Source organism: Mixophyes fleayi, chromosome 4 (genome assembly GCF_038048845.1).
Source record: "Mixophyes fleayi isolate aMixFle1 chromosome 4, aMixFle1.hap1, whole genome shotgun sequence".
NCBI lineage: Eukaryota > Metazoa > Chordata > Amphibia > Anura > Limnodynastidae > Mixophyes > Mixophyes fleayi.
In genome coordinates, this window is record NC_134405.1 from 57607618 (window position 1) to 57630803 (window position 23186).

Genomic DNA, 23186 nt, shown 5'->3' on the forward strand with positions numbered 1-23186 from the left:
CTCGGTTGTGCGGGAAGCTTCTTCAGAAGGTGACAACATCCACCACTCTCCAGCTGCGCTCTCTAAAGTACAGTCTTCTTCAGGCAGTACTTCTTCAGCAGCTCTCTCTTCCGGGGTACTGATGGCTTCCATCCTCTCAGGTACCACCGGGCAGACATCTTCACATGTCTCCGGACACAACGTTGCCCAATGGAGGGTCTGCTCAGTTCTCCCTTCGTCCTCAGGGACCAACTCTTCCACAGCCACGGACAAGTCGTCTGACGTATCCGACGTCTCCAATACCCCGGCTCCAGCATCCGGCTGACGCGGGTATTCCTGTCGCGAATCTTGCTTGGACGAGACGATCTCCTGCGATCCAACAGTCAGCAGGCTCTGCCGATCCTTCCCTCCAGACTCCGACTTCTTTTGAGACCATTGATGGAAGGCTTCCTCGTCCTTCCACTCGAAGACTTCTACGTCTTCCCATTCATCGGAGTCTTCTTCGTCCTCCCATTCACCAAAGAGCTCCTCGGCAACTGGGCAGTGGTATGCGAAGTGTCCAGGCAACCCACACTTCCAGCACAGCATTTCTTCCACCTGTTGCCGTTTAGTACCTCTGTTCTTCTTCTTCCTTGTCTCACAACGTTCCAGGATTTGCTTCGTGAACGCTGCCACTTCGTCACGAGAGATGACACAGCTGTATCCCTCGTACAGCGGAATGATCCCCCGATGAGCCATCGTTGATCCTGCCGACTACGCCAAAATGTAACGCCCCCTGCGGGGAAAGACAGGGACAGACGCAACACAAAAGAACTTACCTTGTAAACGATGGTCACCTCCAGTCCGCTTCCGATTTCCCAGCTGCGATCCAATCCCAGCAGATCTGCAGCCGCAGCCACCTCCAATCACGTCCCTCTAAGATAGAGACAGAGATTACGGCCGTGCCTACCAGGTAAGGGCTGTCCGAGACTACGGCAAAGAACAAGGGCACAGTCAGTCCAAGCTCCTTGCCGCCTCCTCACTTTGTTCTTGCCAAGACGCGGGGGACTACAGGCACTGAAGGCCAAGACCAGTCCGAGGACCAATCCCGCCTCAAGTACCTCACACACCTGCCGGTGAGGGCCTAACCGAAAGGAGGAATCGAGCGTGATACTCACCGGGACACTCCCACTTCCGATCCGGTTCTCCTGCACCTTCCCGACTCCTGCGGATGACAAGAACACACAGCCTCCCTCTACGCTCTCCGTGAGACTAAGATGGCACCCACCAAACTGGACTGACTAAACAGCGACCCGACCCTAACAACGTTCTAATGGTCGGCAACGCAACTAAGTCAAACCACTATGACTAACTAGGTGTGGTGCACTAACGGAACTGCTCACTTACACGCTACGGGGAACACCAGCCGGTGTTCACAGCCTAAACCGGAGGGCGGTTCCTAACCCCCTCACCCAGGTCGTACCAAGAAGCTGCCTTCTTGCTATGGGGTCACCCACGGACCCTAAGGACCGGTTCTTTAAGCCCGGCTGAGGCTCAGTAGAACAACACACTAACCCGCGGGCCGACTGCCGCACGGAACAGCCGATCTAACTGAACCGCCCGACTGCCTGTACTCGGGTATCTCACACGTGTCCCTACGTCCGGAACCACAGGTCCACCTGCACGGAACCGGCCTTAAGGACCCTTGATCAGAACCACGGCCGCCCCTGGAACTGCCTCAAGGTGTGCTGCACTGCCACCAACTCACTCAGCCACCCCCTCTGGGTACCAGTGTGACCCCGGGGACCTAAGGGACAGAGAAACTACGTGTGTTCTCCCCTGACTGTGTGTATGCTGGTAACTACACTTGTCCCCACAACACGGGTTAGCACAGGAAACACAGGGAACAAGAGCCTACCTTTAATGGGGGCCTGACGTCTTGCCCCTGGACACAGTTATGTAGCACACCCCAAAATACCGTAATGTAAACTACACTCGCCGCACAGACAGAATAAATACAGTATACGGTACTTTGCACGCTACTTACCCGAGCACACCGCTGTTAGCCAACCAGCAGGTTGCTACAGCACCACAGGAGCCTCCGCTCTACTGTACCTCCTAACCACGTGTGCTCACCTCACACAGGACCGCGCCTACACTCGCGAGGCTCCCACGCCTCTACCACACACCACCAGGGCCTTATGCCCTACACACCATGGGTCTCTGCCCAGCTACACACAGAGCCTTCTGCTCTGTTTCATGGGCCTCAGCCCCCTCTCTAACTCAGGGCTCTGAGCCCACTAACTAGGGCCTTGTGCCCTGCTACACAGGGGTCCTAGCCCCTGCATGAGGCCTGTAGCCTCCCTGACTGACTGAGGGCCTTGTGCCCTTAATAGCCTACGGGCTACCAGCCCCTAACCAGGCCCTGTGGCCTTCCTATGGCCTCTAGGCCACTCACTACCTAAGGGCCTTGTGCCCTTGTACACCTGGGCTCTCACGCCCCCTGTCTAACTAATAGGGGCTTGTCCCCTTTATCATCAATTCTATGGCCTACTGGCCCACTAACTTCGTTGGGGCCTAGTGCCCAGATCCCTGGGCCTTGTGCCCCTAAGATAGTGCCAACGGGCCTTGTGCCCGACTGTGGCCCTGGGCCTAGTGCCCGAATTAACGCTGAGTCACTTACCTGCTCTGCGCAGGAATCTCAGCTTGCCACGCCGTCTTCTTCCGCCTTCTCCGGGTCTTCCAGACCCTCCAACCGGCGGCGCCTCTTCTCCGGTTCGGCGCTGTTGAGAGCTGCTTGGCGGGGGCGCTCTCAGCCCTTACAAGGGCTCCCCGCCGGCGATCACTGCTCCGGCGGCTTGATTGTAGTCTTCGGGCGGCAGGGTAGCTCACGGCCCTTACAAGGGCCCCCTGCCGCCGCTGCCGCTGGTCCTGGTCCTGTTGCTGGACGTCGTGAAGAGACGTCCTTCCTCTTCTCCGCCGACGGACTTCTGGCAAAATGGTGCCACCCGGCGACTTATATAGTCGCCGGCGTGACGTCATCAGCCGGCGCGAGCGCTGATTGGCTCGCGCCGGCGCCAATCTTTTGAATGGCCGGGCGCGAGCCACGATTGGCTCGCGCATCCGGCCGCTGATTGGCCAGCGGGGAAAGATGAGCCCTGATTGGCTCATCCTTCCCCCGCGCACGGGACCTGCAGGAAAGAAGCCACGATACTCACCGCTGGATCGCTGGACGGGTGAGTACTTCTCCTCTTCTTTCTTCCTGCTGGGCACCATCGGGGACCTCTTCAGCCCCTCCAGGGGCACAGCGCTGGCGGACATCTTCGCCCTCTTCATGGGCACCGGCTCCAGCATCTTCTGTCCCTCCAGGGACACAGCGCTGGCAGGGGTCTTCACCGGAGACACCCCCACAAGAGGATGACAAGTTCCTTCTGTTGGAGCTGATGGAATGCCTGTCACAGAAGTCTGTATTTTCAGTTGTCTACTGAGTGATATAGGTTAAGTCATTTTACTGTGGTTAAATGCTGGAGCAATTATTATGTTTGGTAATCTACACTATCAATCAATTAAATATCAACCAATTATAAAGTGAAATTTTCAGTCCTCCTCCAAGTGTTGTCCTTGAAAATGTAGTACTATGGGCAATGCTTTAGGCCACGCTAGGCCTGTTTCTCTGCATGCCTATGACAGTTTATTTTTAATGATACCAATGTATCTTTGAGTTCAAAGGAAAAGGTGAAGAAAAATGTATATATGTAAATCTTTTATCGACTGACAGAATACAAATCAGAAGCCAAATCAGAATGTAAGCCAAGAAAAAAGTTTTACAAAGCGTTATAATGGCTAAACTACTTCACTATCAAAGCAGATGTTAACTTACAATGAAACACTGCTTACTAATTAATATATTAATTAATATATTAATATATATTGTCTAATAATTGGCTTATTATTATCATTATATAATACATATGTGATAAACATGCAAAATAGCGCACATCTTAACCAATGTTATTCACACCGATACACATCTTTTATTGAAAGTTTTACTGAAAAACAAGTGTACTATTTAGAACCTTATAACTATGTGTTTTGAGACCGTCCCCATAGACTAGGGTTAATTTTGTCAGCAGCCAATTAACCTACCAGAATGTTTGCTTTTTTGTAATGTGGTAGGAAACCGAAGCACATGGAGGAAACTGACACAAACACAGGCTCCACATACATAAAGCCCTGTCTGGGAATCGAACTCATGACCCCAGCACTGAGGCAAAACTACTAACCTATGAGTAAGGGTACTGAGAGTGGACTGTCACAAGCGACCTAGGGACCTATTCATCAAGGCACCATACTGAGCTCAACATGCCTCTGTCTAAAAATACACGTTTTAATTACTATTAGCTGTACTGAATTCATTATTCATGTGATTTTTTTTAAAACATAAAATAATTTAGCCCATATAGCTACAAATGTAAATTGTTAAGTTGGGGAGCAGAACATTTCCTACAAGAAGAGAGCAATAATGTTGGAGGGTCTGAAAATTCCACGTTCATGTATTTCCACCTGCTCTACTCTATGAAATCTGCTGCTGACAAGCATTGTACCACAAGCATTGTACCATTCTCTGCTGCTTCCCAAGAAATATTTTATTATAGCCCTCACTGCCAGTAACCAAAATGGCGACCGTCACTTGTGCCAGAGGTTAAAATGGCCGCGCACTTGCACGTTTTCTTTCCGGGTGTAATGTTCGTGCGTTGGCATGGCAGCTCCAGAGCATCTCATAGCGAAGGCTCTGTCCGACTTCTCTGTATGCCTGGGCCGTACTGCCACGGTCCCACGCACCCTAGCGAGCTGTGCAGAGCTTCTCCAGGCGGTGGTTGTCTGGGCAGCACCCGGGCCGGACCCCGAGGGTGAGCGGGGTGCGCCGGGGAGAGCGACCGCTGCCGTCCGAGCTTCCCTCCAGCTCCTGGAAGCGGTGAGAGCTTCATCACGTGACGAAGATGAGCTTAAATCGGCGCAGGAAGATTCCGCCGGGGCAGAGCCAGTGACAGCAGTGACGTCAGAAAACGCAGAGGCGTCTGGGAAGTTTACCTGTTTTAGGATACTGCCAAAGAGTGGGTGGGAGGGAGATGTGGCCCCTAAATCTATAGAGGATGGATGTGTGGCTCAAGACACAGAACAAACATCCAGGACTAGACCTGACATCTCAGTGGTGGGCCCAATGGATCCACAGTGTGTTCTGCGCTGCGCCACTGCGCCCCTCCTCCTGCTCTGTGGGTCACACATTCAGGACAAACCGTGGACAGATTGCCATTCACGGGCTCTGGCTGAACAGCTGCTTCAAAGTCTTTTGGAAGTCTTGAACTTTAACTCTGTGGCTGATCTCCTCAAAGGAAAGAGCAAGCAGGATCCGCCATTTAGTACTTTCAGGGAGGCGCTGGGACTTCTAGGACCTCGTCTCCGCAAGTGAGGACTGTTATGTATGAAACTTGGTTACCAACTACCTTTAAATTTACTGACAGCCACCAGTGTAACTAATCGCAGGTCCCCATTTTTTTTTTTTTTTTTTTTTTGAGGGGCAGGGGCTGGTGGTGATGCTGATCCATCTTTCCATGGGCCCCCTATGGTCTTAGGAGCATGTGCAGTGAAGCCTCATCTGGGTTTTCTGTTCCGGTGCATGTGCCCCATTTTGAAGAGTAGAGCTGATCCCTTGGTAGCAGATGGACCAGTATCACCCCCTCCCTTACCGCTGGGCCCATGAAGTGGATAATGGCACTTTATAGGATGTGAGATCTCTTGCATTTAAGCAATGGATCGATTTGTTTTCAAATCTGTGTGGTTGTGCATTAACTTTTATATACAGTTTGTAATTACATGAACAATACTGATAGTTTACTATGAAATGCCAGTAATAACGATTAGATAGTGGGTTTGCCACAGAAGAAAAGCATGAGGTAGGTTCTATAGACTCATGATTAAGAGAAATTGATTTTGGTTCACAAAAATTGTAGCCTAAATGCTCACATCTGTTTTGACTTGGTCAGTTTCGTACAGGATTTTATAATACCTTTGTCTCCCTTTGCTGTCTCTCCTCTGTCTAGCCTTAAAAAAACAAAAACAAAAAAAAAACCATTCAAAATCTGATGTACTGCTGACAGATAAAGACTGGTAATATGCACCAGCTACCCCAAGCCCTGCTTTTCTGTCGTATTACGGTACCTAATGTCATCACGTTAATGTGCAAGGTCGTTACTTTGGTTTGGTGTCTTATTTTTTTTTTACATAACGATTTGTGAAATACTGTAGGTTATATAGAATATCTGCATCTCACATGGAAAAGGGGTTCTTTTTTGAACCCTAAACTGTGAGTATAATAGAACACATAAATGTGTGTTTCAGTTTAATTTCCTGCTGAGATCAAAATTGATATACAGATTATGGCTCGGAGAAGATATTGAGTTTTGACTGAAGTTTTCATCTAATCAAAATTCTAATTAATATTATGCAGTATTTATAAGAAAGAAATGTGATGTTATGTAGTTTTGAAAATCAAAGTAAAAGGTTGACACATGTCGCACACGCACAGAAACAAAGAATGTAGTGCAGGGTCCGATGATGACCTCTTACAATCTAACTAATGGTTGAGTGTATATGCCTCCCAGTAGTTTTATATTTATTTAGCCAGTATGTTGAACAGTGTTTTACAAATTGTCCCAAGGGGAAACAGTGATTGGCACCCAGATCAGGAATGTAACCTATATATTCTTATTTAAGAGACACATGGGAATCTCACCCTGATGCAAGGTTGGTCTTCTCCTGGATGCTGTATCAGGTACCCCGTCCTTGGCTCTCAGACTTTCTCAGTAGAGTGATGCCGCCGTCTCTCCTCTTCTCTGATGACTACAAGCCAGACAATAAGGTGTTGGGAATCTGCTGCCTTCACCATATCATCAAGAATGTGGTAAGATCATCATAATTTGCTTGGGTATGAGAAATATTATAGTTCCTAAGGAAATTGTTGCTCCTTTGAGAAGATTTATGATGGCCCCATATCCCTCTGAGGGAACCCTTAGTGCTACCTTCTCGATTCCTCTGCTGGTGGGACATAGTTGGGGTCCAAGTTCAGCTTACTTCCTATAACCCCGATTTGGAAGACAAGACAAAGCTATTCATTTAGTAGGTAGGTGCCCTGTTGTGAACATAGAGAGCTTGTAGTTATTTATAAGGGATAAATCATAACTGCAGTGTAAATATGTTATATCAAATGAGTCCATTGATAAGTGTAGTCAAAGTGTAAAATGTAAAGACAGAGTCTGATGTAAATTTATTTGCTGGCTTTGCACATTCCAGTGTGACAAGATAAGTGGGTCACCTGTGACAGCTTCAAAGGGCTCCTATTGTGAGACAGCCTGGCCTGGGAGGGAATTTTGGACACTTGAATAGTGGGGGGCGATCACAGCTGGAGATCCTTGTAAGCAGCATGTGAAAGCCTATACAGGTATATAGAAATATGACCTTCAAAGGAAAATGTTGTCATAGTTTATATTTAGGGAAATCTGGGTGTTACTCCGTACTGAGGAGCAGAAATCACACCAGGGTTGTGAATGACAGGTACGGGTGGTATCCGTGAACAGCTAAAATCACATATCTTTTGTAAAAGGTGTCTCACATTGTACTGTGCCATTGTTTGTCCTTGTACGGCGCTATGGATACTTTGTGGCGCCCTATAAATAAAAATTAATAATAATAATAATAATTGTCATAATTCCATCATGTTTGGTATTTAAATGTGCGGGAGATTATGACCGGTTTATTGAGATTGGGATATATCTGTGAAGAATTACCCACAGGTCAAGACTTTGGGAATATTTGTGAGCAAAGTATAGTGACACCCAGGGGACATCTCTGCCCCCTATTAGCATTAAACACTGCCCTTGTGAAGACCATGCCATTTCATTCTGCTTAAAAAACCTGTGTTGGGAAGGGGCAAGGGTCAGCTTCTTGGGGAATCGATCTAATTGAAGGACTGTCCATCTTTTCTGCCTACCCCCAGGCATACAGATTATGAAAAGTAAGTTATGCTTTGCACATTTATCTCTTTTATTTTAAACTGGGGGTGTGAGAGCGCTGTGTTTGAGGGCGATTCCGTAGGTCTATAACCTGTGTGATAGGTAGAGAGACTGCGAGCTGAAATCGTGTGTGGCCTCATACAGTGAACACCCCAAAGTCACGGCAGCTGGGCGCGTGTTCGTGACAAACCAATATCACTTGGGGACCCTTCCAACCAGACAAAGGCGGTGGATGTCTTTACATGGGTGGGAGGTTTACAAAGCTCCCCTTCATTGTAGATCCGATCAAAGCAGTAAATAGTTTGGCAGGAGGGTGCCTATTTCCTTATTAATAGACACTACTTTCCTTAGTACTGCTCCCACTAGGTGACTTGGCCCTTGATTTTGAGTCCAACTTACAACTGACAAGGGAGCATAGCGTTGGAGGGGACACCTCCTTCAACTAGATTTTCTTGAATACAAAAAGGGATCTAGCATCGGTAATGAAACGCCTCAGATTGTAGGAGAGTGTTGGCTGGGATATTTTCCTAAACTTTAGTAATGTACAGTATTAATTTGAACATAATGCCCTTATTCTCCCTTGCTAGCCTGCAGCAGACTTGAGGCAGTATAATCGGGCACTGGTTGTATATCACGCTCTGCGGAACCACCTTTATACAACAGACGCTGAAGTAATTGAGGTAAGTAAAGAGATATCTTAATAGGAACAGTGAAAACACACTGATGTGTGAGATTGGCTAAGTGGTTAGCACTTCTGCCTCACAGCACTGGGGTCATGAGTTCAATTCCCGTCCATGGCCTTATCTGTGAGGAGTTTGTATGTTCTCCCCGTGTTTGCGTGGGTTTTCTCCGGGTGCTCCGGTTTCCTCCCACAATCCAAAAACATACTGGTAGGTTAATTGGCTTGTATCAAATTGACCCTAGTCTCTGTCTCTGTGTGTGTATGTATGTTAAGGAATTTGGACTGTAAGCTCCAATGGGGCAGGGACTGATGTGAGTGCGTTCTCTGTACAGCGCTGCAGAATTAGTGGCGCTATATAAATAAATGATGATGATAATTGTAAACACAACGTTGCCGCAGATCCTTCTATTGGGGGAGCACAAGCATTTAGGGTTTCAGATGGTTATTTGCATTGAGCTTAGAAATCAGAAATTTAAGGGGTTTTTAGTCTATGCGTTTTATTCATGTATTTATATCACTTACACACTTAGAAGTGCCTAAGGGATGTCACTACTTCCTCGTGATTAGCATACATTATCCTATATATTGGTCTAGCTCACAACATGGCTGCTTGCACTGTGTATAAGTCACTGTTCTTTAAGTGGTTCTATCACAGAAGATTTATATTAACGTCTAGTATGGATATTTGAAAAGTAAAAATATGGCCTCTAACTGTACAAAGGAAATCTATTCTGCTTCTAGTACAGATGTCCTATTATAGGTCTGTGGCTGCCTGCTGTTACCCACTACATGGAAACGTTGGGTTGTTCTCCTTAGCCCGAGACGTATTAAAATCTGTTTCTGGATGCAGCTTAAAGAAACAAATTGCAGGGTGTATAAGCAGTGATTTGTTTAAAATCACAAATGTGTGTCTGGTTTGAAAACGCCTAATTGCATATTTTTTTGTTTTGTCGTTCATTTATTTAATAACTATTATATAGTGATTCTGTCCAAACAGCTTGTTCATCCTATAGGCAGATTGCTGAAACTACATGCTATCAGAACCACCTCTATCCAGTTTTGGAAAACATGAGATGTTAGATGCGAATAAATGAGCACATTTACCCATTAGAATACATTTATGTGTTTTGTGCTTTGCAATCAGTTTTATTGCAAAACATGTACTTGGCGATTTCATTACCCGATGTTTGAATTGTAAAGAGTGTGGATTTGCAAAATTGGGCTTGAATACATGTCTGCCACAGGCTGAAAATAATTGGCAGCAGAAATGCAGGGCCGTTGTGATTGGTGGAAGATGGTTACATTGTCTGTGATCACCAGCAGCTGTTTAACCCAGCTGTCACTTTGTATCAGGTGGCACTGCCCTGTCTGCAAGACCTGTTCCCCGTGCTGCAGAAACCGCCACCAGCAGTGGGAGCATATCAGAAAGATGGGGAGAATCCATCTGACCAGGTCCTACAGCTGGTTCTCACGCACATGGAGATGGAGCACAAGATAGTTCTGCGCAGATTGTATGCTCGTCACCTGCCCATGCTCCAGGAAAGGTACTTCTGTGTTATGTACTCCAAGCATCGTATATACTTTCACTGCCTGCTTCAATCGGCTGCCTCATGTGGTTACTACGGAGATCTACTATCTCTAATAAAATGAACCCATTGGCTGCCTACAGTGGAGGAGGTTATATTGTGGACTCAGCCAATATTGATGAAAATGCAGACTAATAATTTACTAATGACATCACTGAGGAACGTGATGTCACGAGCTCCTGGTGATTTGATAGGCTAAATTCTCACAAGTATTTTAATGCAGCCGTTTTGTGGCTCAAACAATTTGTGTAGGTGACAGGTCCACTTTAAGCTGATATTTCTATGTGCTTTAAGATAACGTGGACTTTTCCTACTGTAGAGAAGTAGCATCTTAAAGGGCGAGGGGCTTGTGTGTATGTAATACTGTTTGGGGCTTGTTTTAAGCCATCTAGCATAAACTGAGGGCAAGATTTACTAAACTGCGGGTTTTGAAAAAGTGGTGATTTTGCCTATAGCAACCAGTCAGATTCTAGCTGTTATTTTGTAGAATGCACTAAATAAATGAAAGCTAGAATCTGATTGGTAGCTATAGGCAACATCTCCACTTTTCCAAACCCCCCAATTTAGTAAATATACCCCTTAGTGTTAGAAGACCTAATTAGAAGGGGCACGGTGCTGATCTTGGTGATAATGTAACAAATGGTATTTGTAGAAGTAGTTAAGAACCAATGATCACAACCTTGTAACATCTGACATAACATTTATGTTTGAAAGTGCAAAAATCTATACCTCAGACTAAAGTTTTAGAAGCTTAGAGGAGTATTGAATTAGGAAAGTGTTTTCTCACATGAAGCACCGAGAACAAATGGGAAATGTTGTCAAATATTTTAGGAATAAAGGCAACGAACGTGGGAAAATAAGAAAGTAATGAAGATAAGGGAGGAAAAGGGGCAACTTGCATGTGAAAGCTAAAAAGGGCAGAAAATGCATTATGAAATACAAGGAATGTATCAAAATATGTCAAATACATCTGGTTTGCAAAGGTTTTGAAAATATTTTGGGATAACTGGTTTAGCAATCTGTTGTTTAGCTTTAAACATCTAGAAAATATAAACCCCTCCCTCTGGTTCCAGGCTAATCTCTTTCCTTGTCATTAAGGCTTGGAGTCAGGGTGGTCCGTCACATGAAGAGGCTGCTAGGTGTCATAGTCTCCTATCTGGAGGTTCCTGATGGGCCAGAAGAAACTACCCGGCTTTGTATCCTGAAAACTTTACAGGGGACCATTAAGTATGCATGGCCTAGGTGAGTCTCACTCCTTTCTGCCCTCAGAATGTTTGCATTCCACAAATAACAACCTAAGATGAATTGGTTAATTACCATTCTGTTCCATACTAGATTGTACGCTGGTGGGATTTCATTATGTCTTGTATTTAATGCTGTTCAGAGGTGGGGACTCTTCCTTGTTCCACAGCAGCTGCAGAGTTAGACCCACTGGTTTAATGCCCCTCCGCCCTTCTTGTTTTCTAGGATCCCATCCAGGCTGCCTCTTCTGTTAAAGGCCCTTTTAAAGCTCCTGTATGAGGTTTCTTCTGATCCTAGTCAGCATTCTCCGCCGGTCACAGAATCTTTACTCCAAGCTGCCACCGAGTGTCTGGTGCTTCTAGACCGGTGTGCCGAGGGACAAGTCAAGGTGAGCAGACAATATAGAATGGGTGGGACAACTGTATAATAATCAGTTAGTGGACATGACACCTTTTTTTGGAGCAGATGTGTTGCTGATATAACAAAAGATGCTAAGTCATTGTATAAGTGGAAACAGAAACTACATAGAGAGCCACCCAAACCAGCAGCTGTGACTTGCACTATGCTGCTAGGTAAAAAAGACCATGTCTTCATGTTTACTTCTCCTTAAACAGTGACCTATAGCTCAGCATCACATCTGATTATTATAAAAGTGTCACTTCTTTATAGCACCTAATCGGGTACGTTATATCACTTTCCCGCACAATGCCGGTGTTTTAGTAATTGCTTGTTTTCACTTCCTTCCTGTGATCCACTCCTCAGAGGCAGTAGTCTGAGGAAGGACTACATACAGCAATACACAAGTATTTTATGGCTATTTTCTTGTATTTCAGACTGCCCTGGAAGGAATCCCATCTGTGTGTAGTGAACCTCTGCTGGTGAATTGTATTAACACTGTCCTACAGAATACCTGAAAACCAAATAAAAGTGCAATAAAATGCAGTATTTCTGGTTCCTTTTATTTCTCAGATATACTCTCCCCTTTATCATCATTAGAGGTGAACTTATTATTTCCACTTAGTTGTTATTAAAACATGTCAACTTATTCTGTAGTTCAGGCATGCTCTGTTTTCAATGATAAATACAATTTTATTTCCTCCATCAGTGTATCTGTTTCAGGTTGATTCTTCTCCAAATTATAGCTGGATGGTTGGAAGCCCTCTCATTCAACCTCCTAATTTACTCACAAAACACTTCATCCTGTACACCTTGGCTAGAGATTTTTAAGAGGGGAGTGGATGGCTCGGCCTCAGCTGACTGGATACCAGTTGTCCCTATCCACCCCTCTTTAAAAATTCATCAGGCACTGAAGCGTGGACAATAGTGTGCAAAGGTGGTTTGTGTGATATCCCCAAAGGTAGCCCGTCATTAACAGAGTTTAGATATGTTATATTTTTTAAACTGATTATTCTGACTCTTCACACCAAATTAGATGACTGGGGCCAGGTACATAGAGAATCCTTGTGTAATCAGGCAAAGGGGTTTATTTAGCAAAAAAATACAGTTCTGCAGCGCTATAAAATCCATCTCCATCAAGTGGCTTTGGCCTTCTGCTGTGGCTCAGTCTCTTGTTCGTACTCTATTTCCACGTAGGCTCTCTTTTTCCGGAGTGGTCCTTTCAGGGGCGTCTTGCCCTTTGCTTTTCCTTTTGTCTTTTCTGTTTCCTCCGATTCATCTTCCGATGACTCCTGTTCACTAGATTCTTTCTCATCGCCGCTGACAGCCAATTTGTCCATGTCCTGCAAGAAAACAGAGCGGTAATGTTCAGTACAGCAGGAGATGGTCAAGCACTAACTACGCAGTTCATGCTGTAGATGCTAAATGAAGTACGGCAACCAATGAGGGCCATGTACATTCTATGGGTTGCTGCGCACACAGGGGAAGGAGCGTTACATTGATGGGAAAAAACAAACCTTTTCTCATTTAATGACTTTACGGAAGGCTCTCTTTATAATTCACAAACTTAGAGAGTGAAGAGCATTTAATGATATCTTATAAACACAAGCCTAACAGTATCCCAGAGCTGGCGGGTCAGCAGCGTGTTATATGCTGGCCGCTCTATCCCTTCTCTGAGCTACTCTCATCCATCAGGCTGCCTAACAAAGTGACAGCGCTCTCCAGCTTACCTCAAAATCACTCAGGTCACTTTCATCCACATCCTCATCTTCCACAAATTCTCTCTGGCCGCTCTCCTGCAAACACAAGACATGAGTGTAATGGTGACAAGCAATGGTCTATGTTAGACAATCACCAACAAAACCATTGGAGGTCTGAAAAACCACTGGTTTTCCATCCGGTCATACTTACATCATCATCTTCCTCCTCCTCCTCCTGCTCAGAGGTCTCCGATTCGCTCTCCTCTTCCTGCTGCTCCAGGGCTTTGTCAAAGGCTTGGATGGGGAAGTTGTAAATATCACCATACTGTGATGAGATAAGAGCGCACATCAGAAAGGGGGACATCCGTCACCCAGACCCCCATGCATAACAATTATGACGGACTTCCTCTTGCTTTATATCAGAGCTGGTGGCACAGGCACAACAGTCCGTTTTACAATAAATGGTACGTTTAAATCTCCCAGAAATCTCCGCTCCTCTTCCCAACTTACCGCTCCCTGCTTTAGACGCTCCAGTAGTTCTTTCTCTATAGCGTTGTCCAGCTGGGCGGCCACCAGGGCTTTCTCCTGCGTTCACATAAAAGACGAATACAGAGGCTTACAAAAAGGTTTAACGATGATAAAACTAATTTATAGTTCCATCTACGGGGTTAGCGGATTTTAAAATAAAACATCATTAGAAAGTTATATTGAATCCTTTAGTGCCGGCAAAAGGACGAGGATCCCCCCCAAGTAAAAGATAATAACCAAATGCGTCACTACCACTCTATCAAGTTAATATAAGCTACACATATTTAGTATTGTTATGCTCAGGAGACCTTGCCGACTACAGTTTAAGTACACTAATAAGCTTAAAAGGTGTAAGTTATAAAATATAGAATCTTGAAAAATTTATATTTTTGTCAATAATCCACTATACATTATTCCATTATGCTACCAAAGAAATCCCGCTCACTTCCAAGCAAGACAATATAAAATTTATTTCCAACGAAACAGATGCACCCAGAAATCTGAAAAAGGGTTTGTGGGAAAAGGAACCCTCAGTTCCTGAAGTGGTTTAATTAGCAGTAGAGGCTGTATATATCTACTATATCCTATAAAACCCTTAATATAGGTAAGTAATGCTGTCACTTATGATTGGTGAGCGCTGATGTCACATGACTCACTGATCCTGTTCCAGGATGGAATGTTTCAGTCAGTTAATCACACCAGGACTATGAGCATCACCCAACACACAAACATTCTGATTTGTTTCAAAATGTATATTAGAAGGAATTAAGTCCCCAAAACAGCAGAATGATAACACCTTTGTGACTTAATATCCTTATTTACAGTACACTATCATCATTCTATATACACAATAAAAACAAAGTTACCTCTCTTCTCTTTTCTCTCCTTTCCACCTTCCTGCTCAAGGGGACTAGTTTACGCCTGTGAGGAAAAACAAGATAAAATCACTTTCACACTTGTGGATAAATGATCAAATCAAATGATGGAACCTATAGGAGACCTAATGAGCTGGTCTTCCCGTCTCTTTTCCATTACAGATGACATTATTATTGTAGATAATAAGGGAAAACAGGGACATACAAGGTAAACAAAGTAAATGCCAAAGTGAAAACAAAGGGTAGAGAGAACCCTGCTCATTAGAGAGCACAGCTGAAACAAGAGGAGCGAGTGTGGCTTAGAGTGGAGACTAGGACAGCTGTGAGGGTGTATTATTGTGAGTAGTATCATCAGGGATAAGGCAAGCTTTATATATATTAAAAAAAAAAAAAGGATGGGTTTTTAGAGAACATCTAAACATTTGCAGGCTGTGTAAAAGTCTAATTGAGAGTGGTAGGGAATTTCATAAGTGGGGAGAAGCACAGGAGAAGTCTTGTAGACAGGAGTGAGAAGTGGTTACCAGAGACGAGACAAGGCACAGGTCAGAGGTAGATCTAAGAGGGTGGGAGGGAGAGTATTTTGTTATGAGATTTGAGATGTATGAAGGGGTGTTGTTCTTGAGGGCTTTGTAGGTGAGGGTGGGTAATTTGAATTAGATTTTGGAGGACACAGTAAGCTAGTATAGGGACTTGCAAACTGGTGCAGCAGATGTAGAGTGGTGAGAGGAAGATCAGACTTGCAGCAACATTTAGGATGGACTGAAGTGGGGTTACATGGGTGTTAGAAATGGCAATGGAGTGTAGGGTGTACAGGATAAGAGGGTGATCAACAGTGTCAAAAACAGCAGAGGTCCAGGACAATGAGTATGGAGAAATGACCCTTAGACTTTGCAGTAAGTAGATAATTGATCACTTTTGTGAGAGCAATTTCAGTGGAATGTTGAGGACAGAAGTCTGATTGCAGAGAGTCGAGAATTAAGTAGTTTGTAGACAAAGGGGAAGAATAAAATAGGGCGTTAGGAGAAAGAGGCTGGATCAAGAGATTGTTTCTTTACAATTTGTTAGATGAGCGCATGTTTAAAGGAGGATGGATATGTGCCAGTGGAGACACAGGTTGAAGAGGTGGGCGTGCAGTGGGGGAGAGGAAGCGGAGAAGCACTTCCTGTATATATGACACAGAATTTATTACCCCATATCCATAAAAAAAAAAAAAAAAAATCTCTATCCCCATCTTATGTCCCTTACACCCGTTGTAAAGATCTGTGTACCTGTGCAAGCAGCAAAGAAAATGTTTACGACCAATTAAAAATAGTAATACGATAACCACATCAAATCTGGAAGTACACATATTTAGTATCGCTGTATTCAGCACAACAAGCCAATTCTACTGAAGTGTAGATTTCAGAAGCTGCTCGATTTACATTAGAGCTACTGAGAGAACAATCGTGGAAACTTGGATTGTTACCATATTTTTGCTTCCTTTCCCCCTAGGTAACGCGAAGACAATAAAATATTTGTTTCAATTTGCTACCAATCGAAAGCCTTATCAGTCGCCGTTTGATTGTATTAGGGAATAAATTTACATTATTACAATTTAAAAGGACCCTTTCCAAAGAGTAAAATGTGTTCTGTTCAGGTGAAAAACCCTTCTGGTTAACAAATGTTTCACTTACTGCCGCTTGAGAGTGAGCTTGCGGATGCGAATCAAGTACTGCGTGATCTTGGTGAACCGCTGCTTGCACTTATGTCTGATGAACCTCGGCCAGTAGATCAGGTTCTCATCTATTTGCTCGAGTGCACGCTCGTAGTTCTTGCTCAGACGTACCTACAGGGAATACTTTCTTAGATGAACAACAGAACATTGATGCCATCTCACTTGGCTACATCACCAGAGACTCGTACTTACCCGTTCCCACATTCTTGCTGGAAACGCCGCCCTCTCGATTACCTTCATGTACAAGTAACACAAACCTTTTAGTAAAGAGAGATGGGTGAGAAATAACCATAACACAGATTCATTCATAAAACAACTGGTAATGTCACATATATATTCTGTATTTACCCTTCTCTTCTTTAATAGTGGCATACTGGCTGTTTGCGAGAGGGCAGGAGGAGCGGTTACACTGACCAGTTATGTTATATTCATTCCGACAGAAGCTCTGAGTCTTCGTCCTGGAAAACAGCGTTAGAAACACTTAAAAGGGATAAGATCACGCATTTCAAATGCAACATGGTGTACCAGAATCCGAACCTCACCAAAGCACCCATCTTGAGCTGTTCAATCAAAACTCATAATCCTGACATATAACAGTTTCAAACACATTAGGTATAAAGTAAGATAGTTACTGTAATTCATGCTGATGATCAATACGGTGGCTTAGCACTTCTGCCTACAGCAGTGTGGCCATGAGTTTGATTCCCGACCATAGCCTTATCTGTGTGGAGTCTGTATGTTCTCCCCGTGTTTGCGTGGGTTTCCTCCCACACTCCAAAAACATACGAGTAGGCTAATGGGCTGCTATCAAATTGACCTTAGTGTGTGTGTGTGTGTTAGGGAATTTAGACTGTAAGCTCTAATGGGGCAGGGGCTGATGTGAGCGAGTTCTCTGTACAGCGCTGCGAAATTAGTGGCACTATTTAAATAGCTGATGACGATGTAAGCCTAAAACGACTAACAATTTTCATCAACATCTGACCTGGACTTATTAGCTGTTGATTGGGTATGGAAGAAAATAGTTAGGCGGTGATTATACTCTGTATACAGTCAGTGTTTTCCTACATTAATTGTGTCCTGTAGGATATGGCCATTCCGCCCAAGCACTTAACAGGCCAATCCTACCGATTTGGCAACACACGTGAACAGCCGCCATGTACAAATAACATATACATCATCCACCTGTGTGTCCTTGTGTTATGCCTCCTGCATATTCTGTACTATGTTTATATCTGTTCTTTGACTATTACATCTCATGCATATTTGTTGGTATTATTGCATGTATTATTCTTGAATGTTCTGCACTTTACTTGTTGGACCTCTGTTTTGTGCGCTCTGCTCTAGTTTTCGGTGCTGCAGAGTTTTGTGGAGCCCTGGACATACATCCAGAACCTCAACACTAGGGTAAAACACTAACATACTTGCCCTTGTATAAGAACCTTAATTGAAAATACATTACACAAATGGCCGCAAAGAGTTTACATTTACAACAAATTAAAACCATCTATTCTACTTCATCTAGATCAGGAAAATCTCACCTATGCTGGTTGTAAAACTATGTGGTACTTACTTTATCTTGAAGGAACAAAACTGTTTGTTTCCCACAATATCCCAGATAACCTGAAAGAAGAAGGAGGATAATGAGAAATGGTACAAAGACACTGACGGCCATAAGCGATAAGACTGTTTCATCAATGAACTGTGACTTATGAGCCTACTGTATTGAATAGACATTTACTATGAGATACTGAGAGAAGGATTTACAGTTCCTCCTCCTAGATGACAATCTGCTGGCTACATTACATAGATAGTGATCCTTAACTAGATAGCACCCGCTGAGGGCTTTCCTAGCATTAAGAATTGAAACAGCTTGACATCTGATTTAGGGTCAGCATTCAAGACTCTCCACCACCAGCATTTAACAAGTCCTCCTTCACTCTACATAGAAACTATGAGCCTGGTGAACAGTAGAACACATATTGGATGATAAAACACTAAGTGGATGCGCTAATCCTTGAATAGAGAATCAAATTAATTTATTGTGGTGTAGATTAGAACATTGGTAAAGTCCAGGAAAGTGTGTGGGCTGTCCTGTAATGCAGAATTACAACAATTATTAATACAAACGTGCATCATCACCATTACATTGACGTTGGGAGCAGAATATAAAATGTAAAACAAATGTATATCCAGAAGGTTCCCAAACTGTTTGCTGCGGCTCCTTGGAGTGCCACAGCAATCTCACAAGGGTGCCGCAGCCAGGGCCAGTGGTAAGCAAGGCAGGGGAGTATTTGGTAATTATTTTGGCTTAAGGATACCTTGAAAACTTATGAAGATCCTAAGGGTGCCTCGAACTGAGAAAGTTTGGGATCAACTGGATATACTAAATGATATGGAGTCTATTATGGTATGTGTATACAGTAACCCTTAAAAAATAGCTTTTTTACAGGAATGATAAACAGTGAATACATCCAAAATAAAAACTGTAAACGCTAATACTGATGATCAGTATTGTTTTGTAGTGTTTACAGGAACACTTATGTTTGATTTGTGCCCAGCAGTCTACCATGTGTCTATGTCTGTGCAATGTGTACATCTATGTAATGGCATCTCATTTATCAGGAAGTGGAAGTTTTATCTACCAACATAACTGTGATTTCCCATCTAATATTTACACTGAACATACAATGCCCAGCTACTTGATGACCAGGAAAGCCTCAGGTTATCGATCACTGATCTACAGAATGTGGCACCATGTTTAATTAGAAGTTGTAGCATGCTGCCCATGCCCTCCATTACTGCTGGCATGAAAATGTCACTATACTCCTGCTCAGTAAACTTACTGACAGAGGGTAGCAGCGATACCCCCTCTAACAATAAACCGAATCCGGTAATATCCCCCATTCCCATAGGTGTCCTATTATAGGTGACCCTTCACATTAGAGCATCCTAGCTCTGAGCCCTCCCTGCCAGGCCTCTCGGCTGTAGCCATTACTTACGTCATCGTGCTGCATCCCGGCGGCCGCACGTTACAGTCTCCTGGACCGGTCTCACACACCAGACGCGTGTAGCCTCTCACCAGGCAGACATCTGCAAGGGCCGGGTCTCGCGAGAAACACGTCACTTCCGGTAGTCATGCAAGCGTCCTACCGTGCCCACTTTCAAAATGTCCGATACTTTCTAGCGTTGGTACTTGACATGCGTCTTCTTAGCCCGGAGATTGGTCAGTGTTTCTGAATATATTATCACCATTAAGATTCAACTCGTCGTGAGTATTTATAATGTTTAATAACATTCTATGGCCAACCGTACTACGATTGCAGGTCATGTGATCAAAGTAGCTGATATTAAATATATAAATGAGAATACTTCATAACAAAGTCTCCCTAATGTTAGTAGGGATCATTTAACATTGGACTCTTGCTTCGCAGAGAATTCGCCGATCCTTCTGGTTCATAGGAATGATGAGTGGGTGATCACACGGCTGTGTGAGATGTGCAGTCCTTACTTGTTACGACTTTGCACATTACTCCTCTGATCATGAACTAATCAATAATTTAAGTTTTTTAAAATTAGACATATTATTGTGTTGTGTTTTTTATATAATATTTATGGCTTGAAAACCAGTGATGTAGTAGAGCTCACTTTATAGTTAAAAAACAGTTCTAAAGTGCATATTCAATTGGTGAGATTGCCGAAAATCCCGCTGCGGAAAAACTAATACATGTAATACGGTAATTTGTAGCTGGATTTCAGCTCGCGGCTCAGGGAGCTGTGAGCTGAAATCCAGCGAGTAAATTACCGTATTACATGTTTTTCCGCGTATGATTACTGTAATATCGGTAATCGTGCGCGGACTGCAGGATTTTCGGCAATCCCGCCGACAATTGAATATGCCCCTTAATGTATGTGTTTAAAGCAGTGGTTTACATACATGAATGTAACATTAAAGCTAATAAACCTAACTTTCCTGTGTTATTTATTTCAATCTGCAATAAAACTAGAGTGACACGATTGCTGCATTTACTGTCCATTATCTTGTGGTTGATAAGAGGTCCTCAGTTTTAAATGCTGCAGTTAGTCTCCATTTACAGCTCCGTTGGTCATTATTAAAATCACCTGTTCTATATAGCGCCACTAATTCCACAGCATTGTACAGAGAATTCACATCAGCCCTGTTGGAGCTTACAGTCTAAATACCCTAAAAAACACGCACGTTTTTGGAGTGTGGGAGGAAACTGGAGCACCCGGAGGAAACCCACGCAAACACGGGGAGAACATACAAACTCCACACAGAGAAGGCTGTGAAGCAATGTGCTAACCACTAAGACACCGCGCTGCCCCAATTGGTCAGAGTATAATGGGCTTTATTATTGTCTATTAAGCACTAACATATTATGCAGTGGCATGCATTGAGGGGCTCATGATACAGGCAAATTACATACAATAGCATGAAACATAAGGTAAAGATAATCATACACAAAAGACCTTACAATCTAAGAGGTGTGGGTGACGTTTGCTACATAAGATAGCAGCATTACAATTGGTGGGAAGTGTGCAGCTGCTGCAAAAAAAAGTTCTAATCAGCCACCAATATTAAAGCAGCCATTGGAGACTGGTATTTCTGCCCAGCTTTCAGGTATGTGGTTGTAATGAGGAGAGATAGTGATAGGGGGAGATATGAAAGGTGGATTAATGTGTAGGTCAGAATGGATAATATTACAGATACTGATCATACACAGCAAACTCCCTGATGGTGTCCTATAGAAGGATTTTCCAAGTCTGTCTGTCTATCTATCTATCTATCTATCTATCTATCTATCTAGGCCCGTCCACATGAAAGTTTTCTCTCATGGCCAATGCAGTGGCGGATCCAGGGGGGGAGATCGCCCCCCCTAGCTGGGGCTTGCTGACGGCGGCTGCACACTATGTGCAGGTCCGTTCGGCAGTGACAGGTAGGGACAGTGTGCTGCCCGGATGCTCTGATTGTGTTTTAAACACAATCAGAGCATCCGGGCAGCACACTGTCCCTACCTGTTACTGCTGAACGGAACTGCACATAGTGTGCAGCCGCCGACAGCCACAGATGTCAAAAAGGGGGCGGGGGCCTAAATCGCCCCTGCTAAAAGTATTCTCTAGATCCGCCCCTGGGCCAATGAGTCATTAAGGAAAGTAAGGCAAAAAAAAAGGAGTAAATGTTCTTCGGGACAAACCATGTTATAATACAAGGGATTCAAATGAGTTTATTATTTTGCACATAAGGAGAATACTGGCTATTTTTGCATGTAGCACACAAATACTTGATAGCTTATTTGTACACTGAAATTAAAAGTTGATCTAGGATATGCCCTACCTCAACTATAAATCTGTCCCCACATTTTAAATTTACCTCCCCCTCCAATGCCACATGGTTTTACCCAGGTGCAAAGTTACTCCTTTTTTATGCTTTGCTCTCCTTAATGAGTCCCATTATGCGTAAATGGACGACAACATGAGAAAAACCCAGGGGGATTTTAGTGACATAAAGATCTAATGACTTCCCTGCTGTGCCACCTTTTAGACAAGCTGACTGCCAGGGTGACACATGAAAATACCCCTCCATGCCCCCTATACACACTAGTATTGCAGCAAAGGAAGAACAATGTATCACACAAGTCGCCTTAATATTAGTAAGAATCGTCTAACATTGGGCTCTCACTGCGCAGGAGCAGGTGCAGATCCTTCTGGTTCATAGGAATGATGAGTGGGTGATCACACGGCTGTGTGAGATGTGCAGTCCTTACTTGTTACGACTTTGCACATTACTCCTCTGATCATGAACTAGTTAATATTTTGAGTCTTTTAATACTAGATATAATGCTGTAAGTTCTAATCCTAAACTGGTTCAGTGAACTAATATACATCACATTGCTATGTGATATGTGCAGCCCTTACTAGTTATGACTTGGCACATTACTTCTATGATCATGAACCAGTCCTTGTTTTAATATTAGATCAGTGATATGTGAATCAAGTTTATCTTGATAGTGAAGCAAACTTTATTGATGCAGTGTTTTTTAATATGGGCTGCATGGTGGCTAAGTGGTTAACACTTCTGCCTCACAGCACTGGGGTCATGAGATCAATTCCCGACCATGGCCTTATCTGTGTGGAGTTTGTATGTTCTCCCCGTGTTTGCGTGGGTTTCCTCCCATACTCCAAAAACATACTGGTAGGTTAATTGGCTGCTATCAAAAATTGACCCTAGTCTCTGTCTGTCTGTCTCCCTCTCTGTCTGTGTGTGTATGTTAGGGAATTTAGACTGTAAGCTCCAATGGGGCAGGGACTGATGTGAGTGAGTTCTCTGTACAGCGCTGAGGAATCAGTGGCGCTATATAAATAAATGGTGATGATGATGATGAATATAATGGTTAAAAGCCAAAATGCTGGGGTACAG

At 43.9% G+C, this 23186-nt stretch overlaps 2 protein-coding genes and 2 non-coding genes across 4 annotated transcripts; 3 read left to right on the forward strand and 1 right to left on the reverse strand.

The window, feature by feature from the left end:
- The first annotated feature begins 4675 nt into the window (after positions 1 to 4675).
- On the forward strand, positions 4676 to 12482 carry TTI2 (TELO2 interacting protein 2). The gene is made up of 7 exons (XM_075207172.1): positions 4676 to 5424; positions 6733 to 6919; positions 8615 to 8707; positions 10063 to 10253; positions 11394 to 11537; positions 11763 to 11925; positions 12371 to 12482. Exons 1-7 carry the CDS (start codon positions 4718 to 4720, stop codon positions 12449 to 12451), a joined length of 1566 nt encoding a protein of 521 aa, XP_075063273.1. The 5' UTR covers positions 4676 to 4717; the 3' UTR covers positions 12452 to 12482.
- A 516-nt stretch (positions 12483 to 12998) lies between these two features.
- Positions 12999 to 19872, reverse strand: MAK16 (MAK16 homolog). The gene is made up of 10 exons (XM_075207174.1): positions 19750 to 19872; positions 18321 to 18370; positions 17099 to 17208; positions 16943 to 17007; positions 16710 to 16861; positions 15028 to 15082; positions 14144 to 14218; positions 13845 to 13958; positions 13664 to 13729; positions 12999 to 13276 (listed from the first exon to the last, which is right to left on the reverse strand). Exons 1-10 carry the CDS (start codon positions 19762 to 19764, stop codon positions 13070 to 13072), a joined length of 909 nt encoding a protein of 302 aa, XP_075063275.1. The 5' UTR covers positions 19765 to 19872; the 3' UTR covers positions 12999 to 13069.
- Positions 19873 to 20192: 320 nt separating this feature from the next.
- Positions 20193 to 20290, forward strand: LOC142156289 (small nucleolar RNA U13). The gene has a single exon (XR_012692354.1). It is a non-coding gene; the product is annotated as a small nucleolar RNA U13 (small nucleolar RNA).
- Positions 20291 to 22467: 2177 nt separating this feature from the next.
- On the forward strand, positions 22468 to 22565 carry LOC142156290 (small nucleolar RNA U13). The gene has a single exon (XR_012692355.1). It is a non-coding gene; the product is annotated as a small nucleolar RNA U13 (small nucleolar RNA).
- Positions 22566 to 23186: the final 621 nt, after the last annotated feature.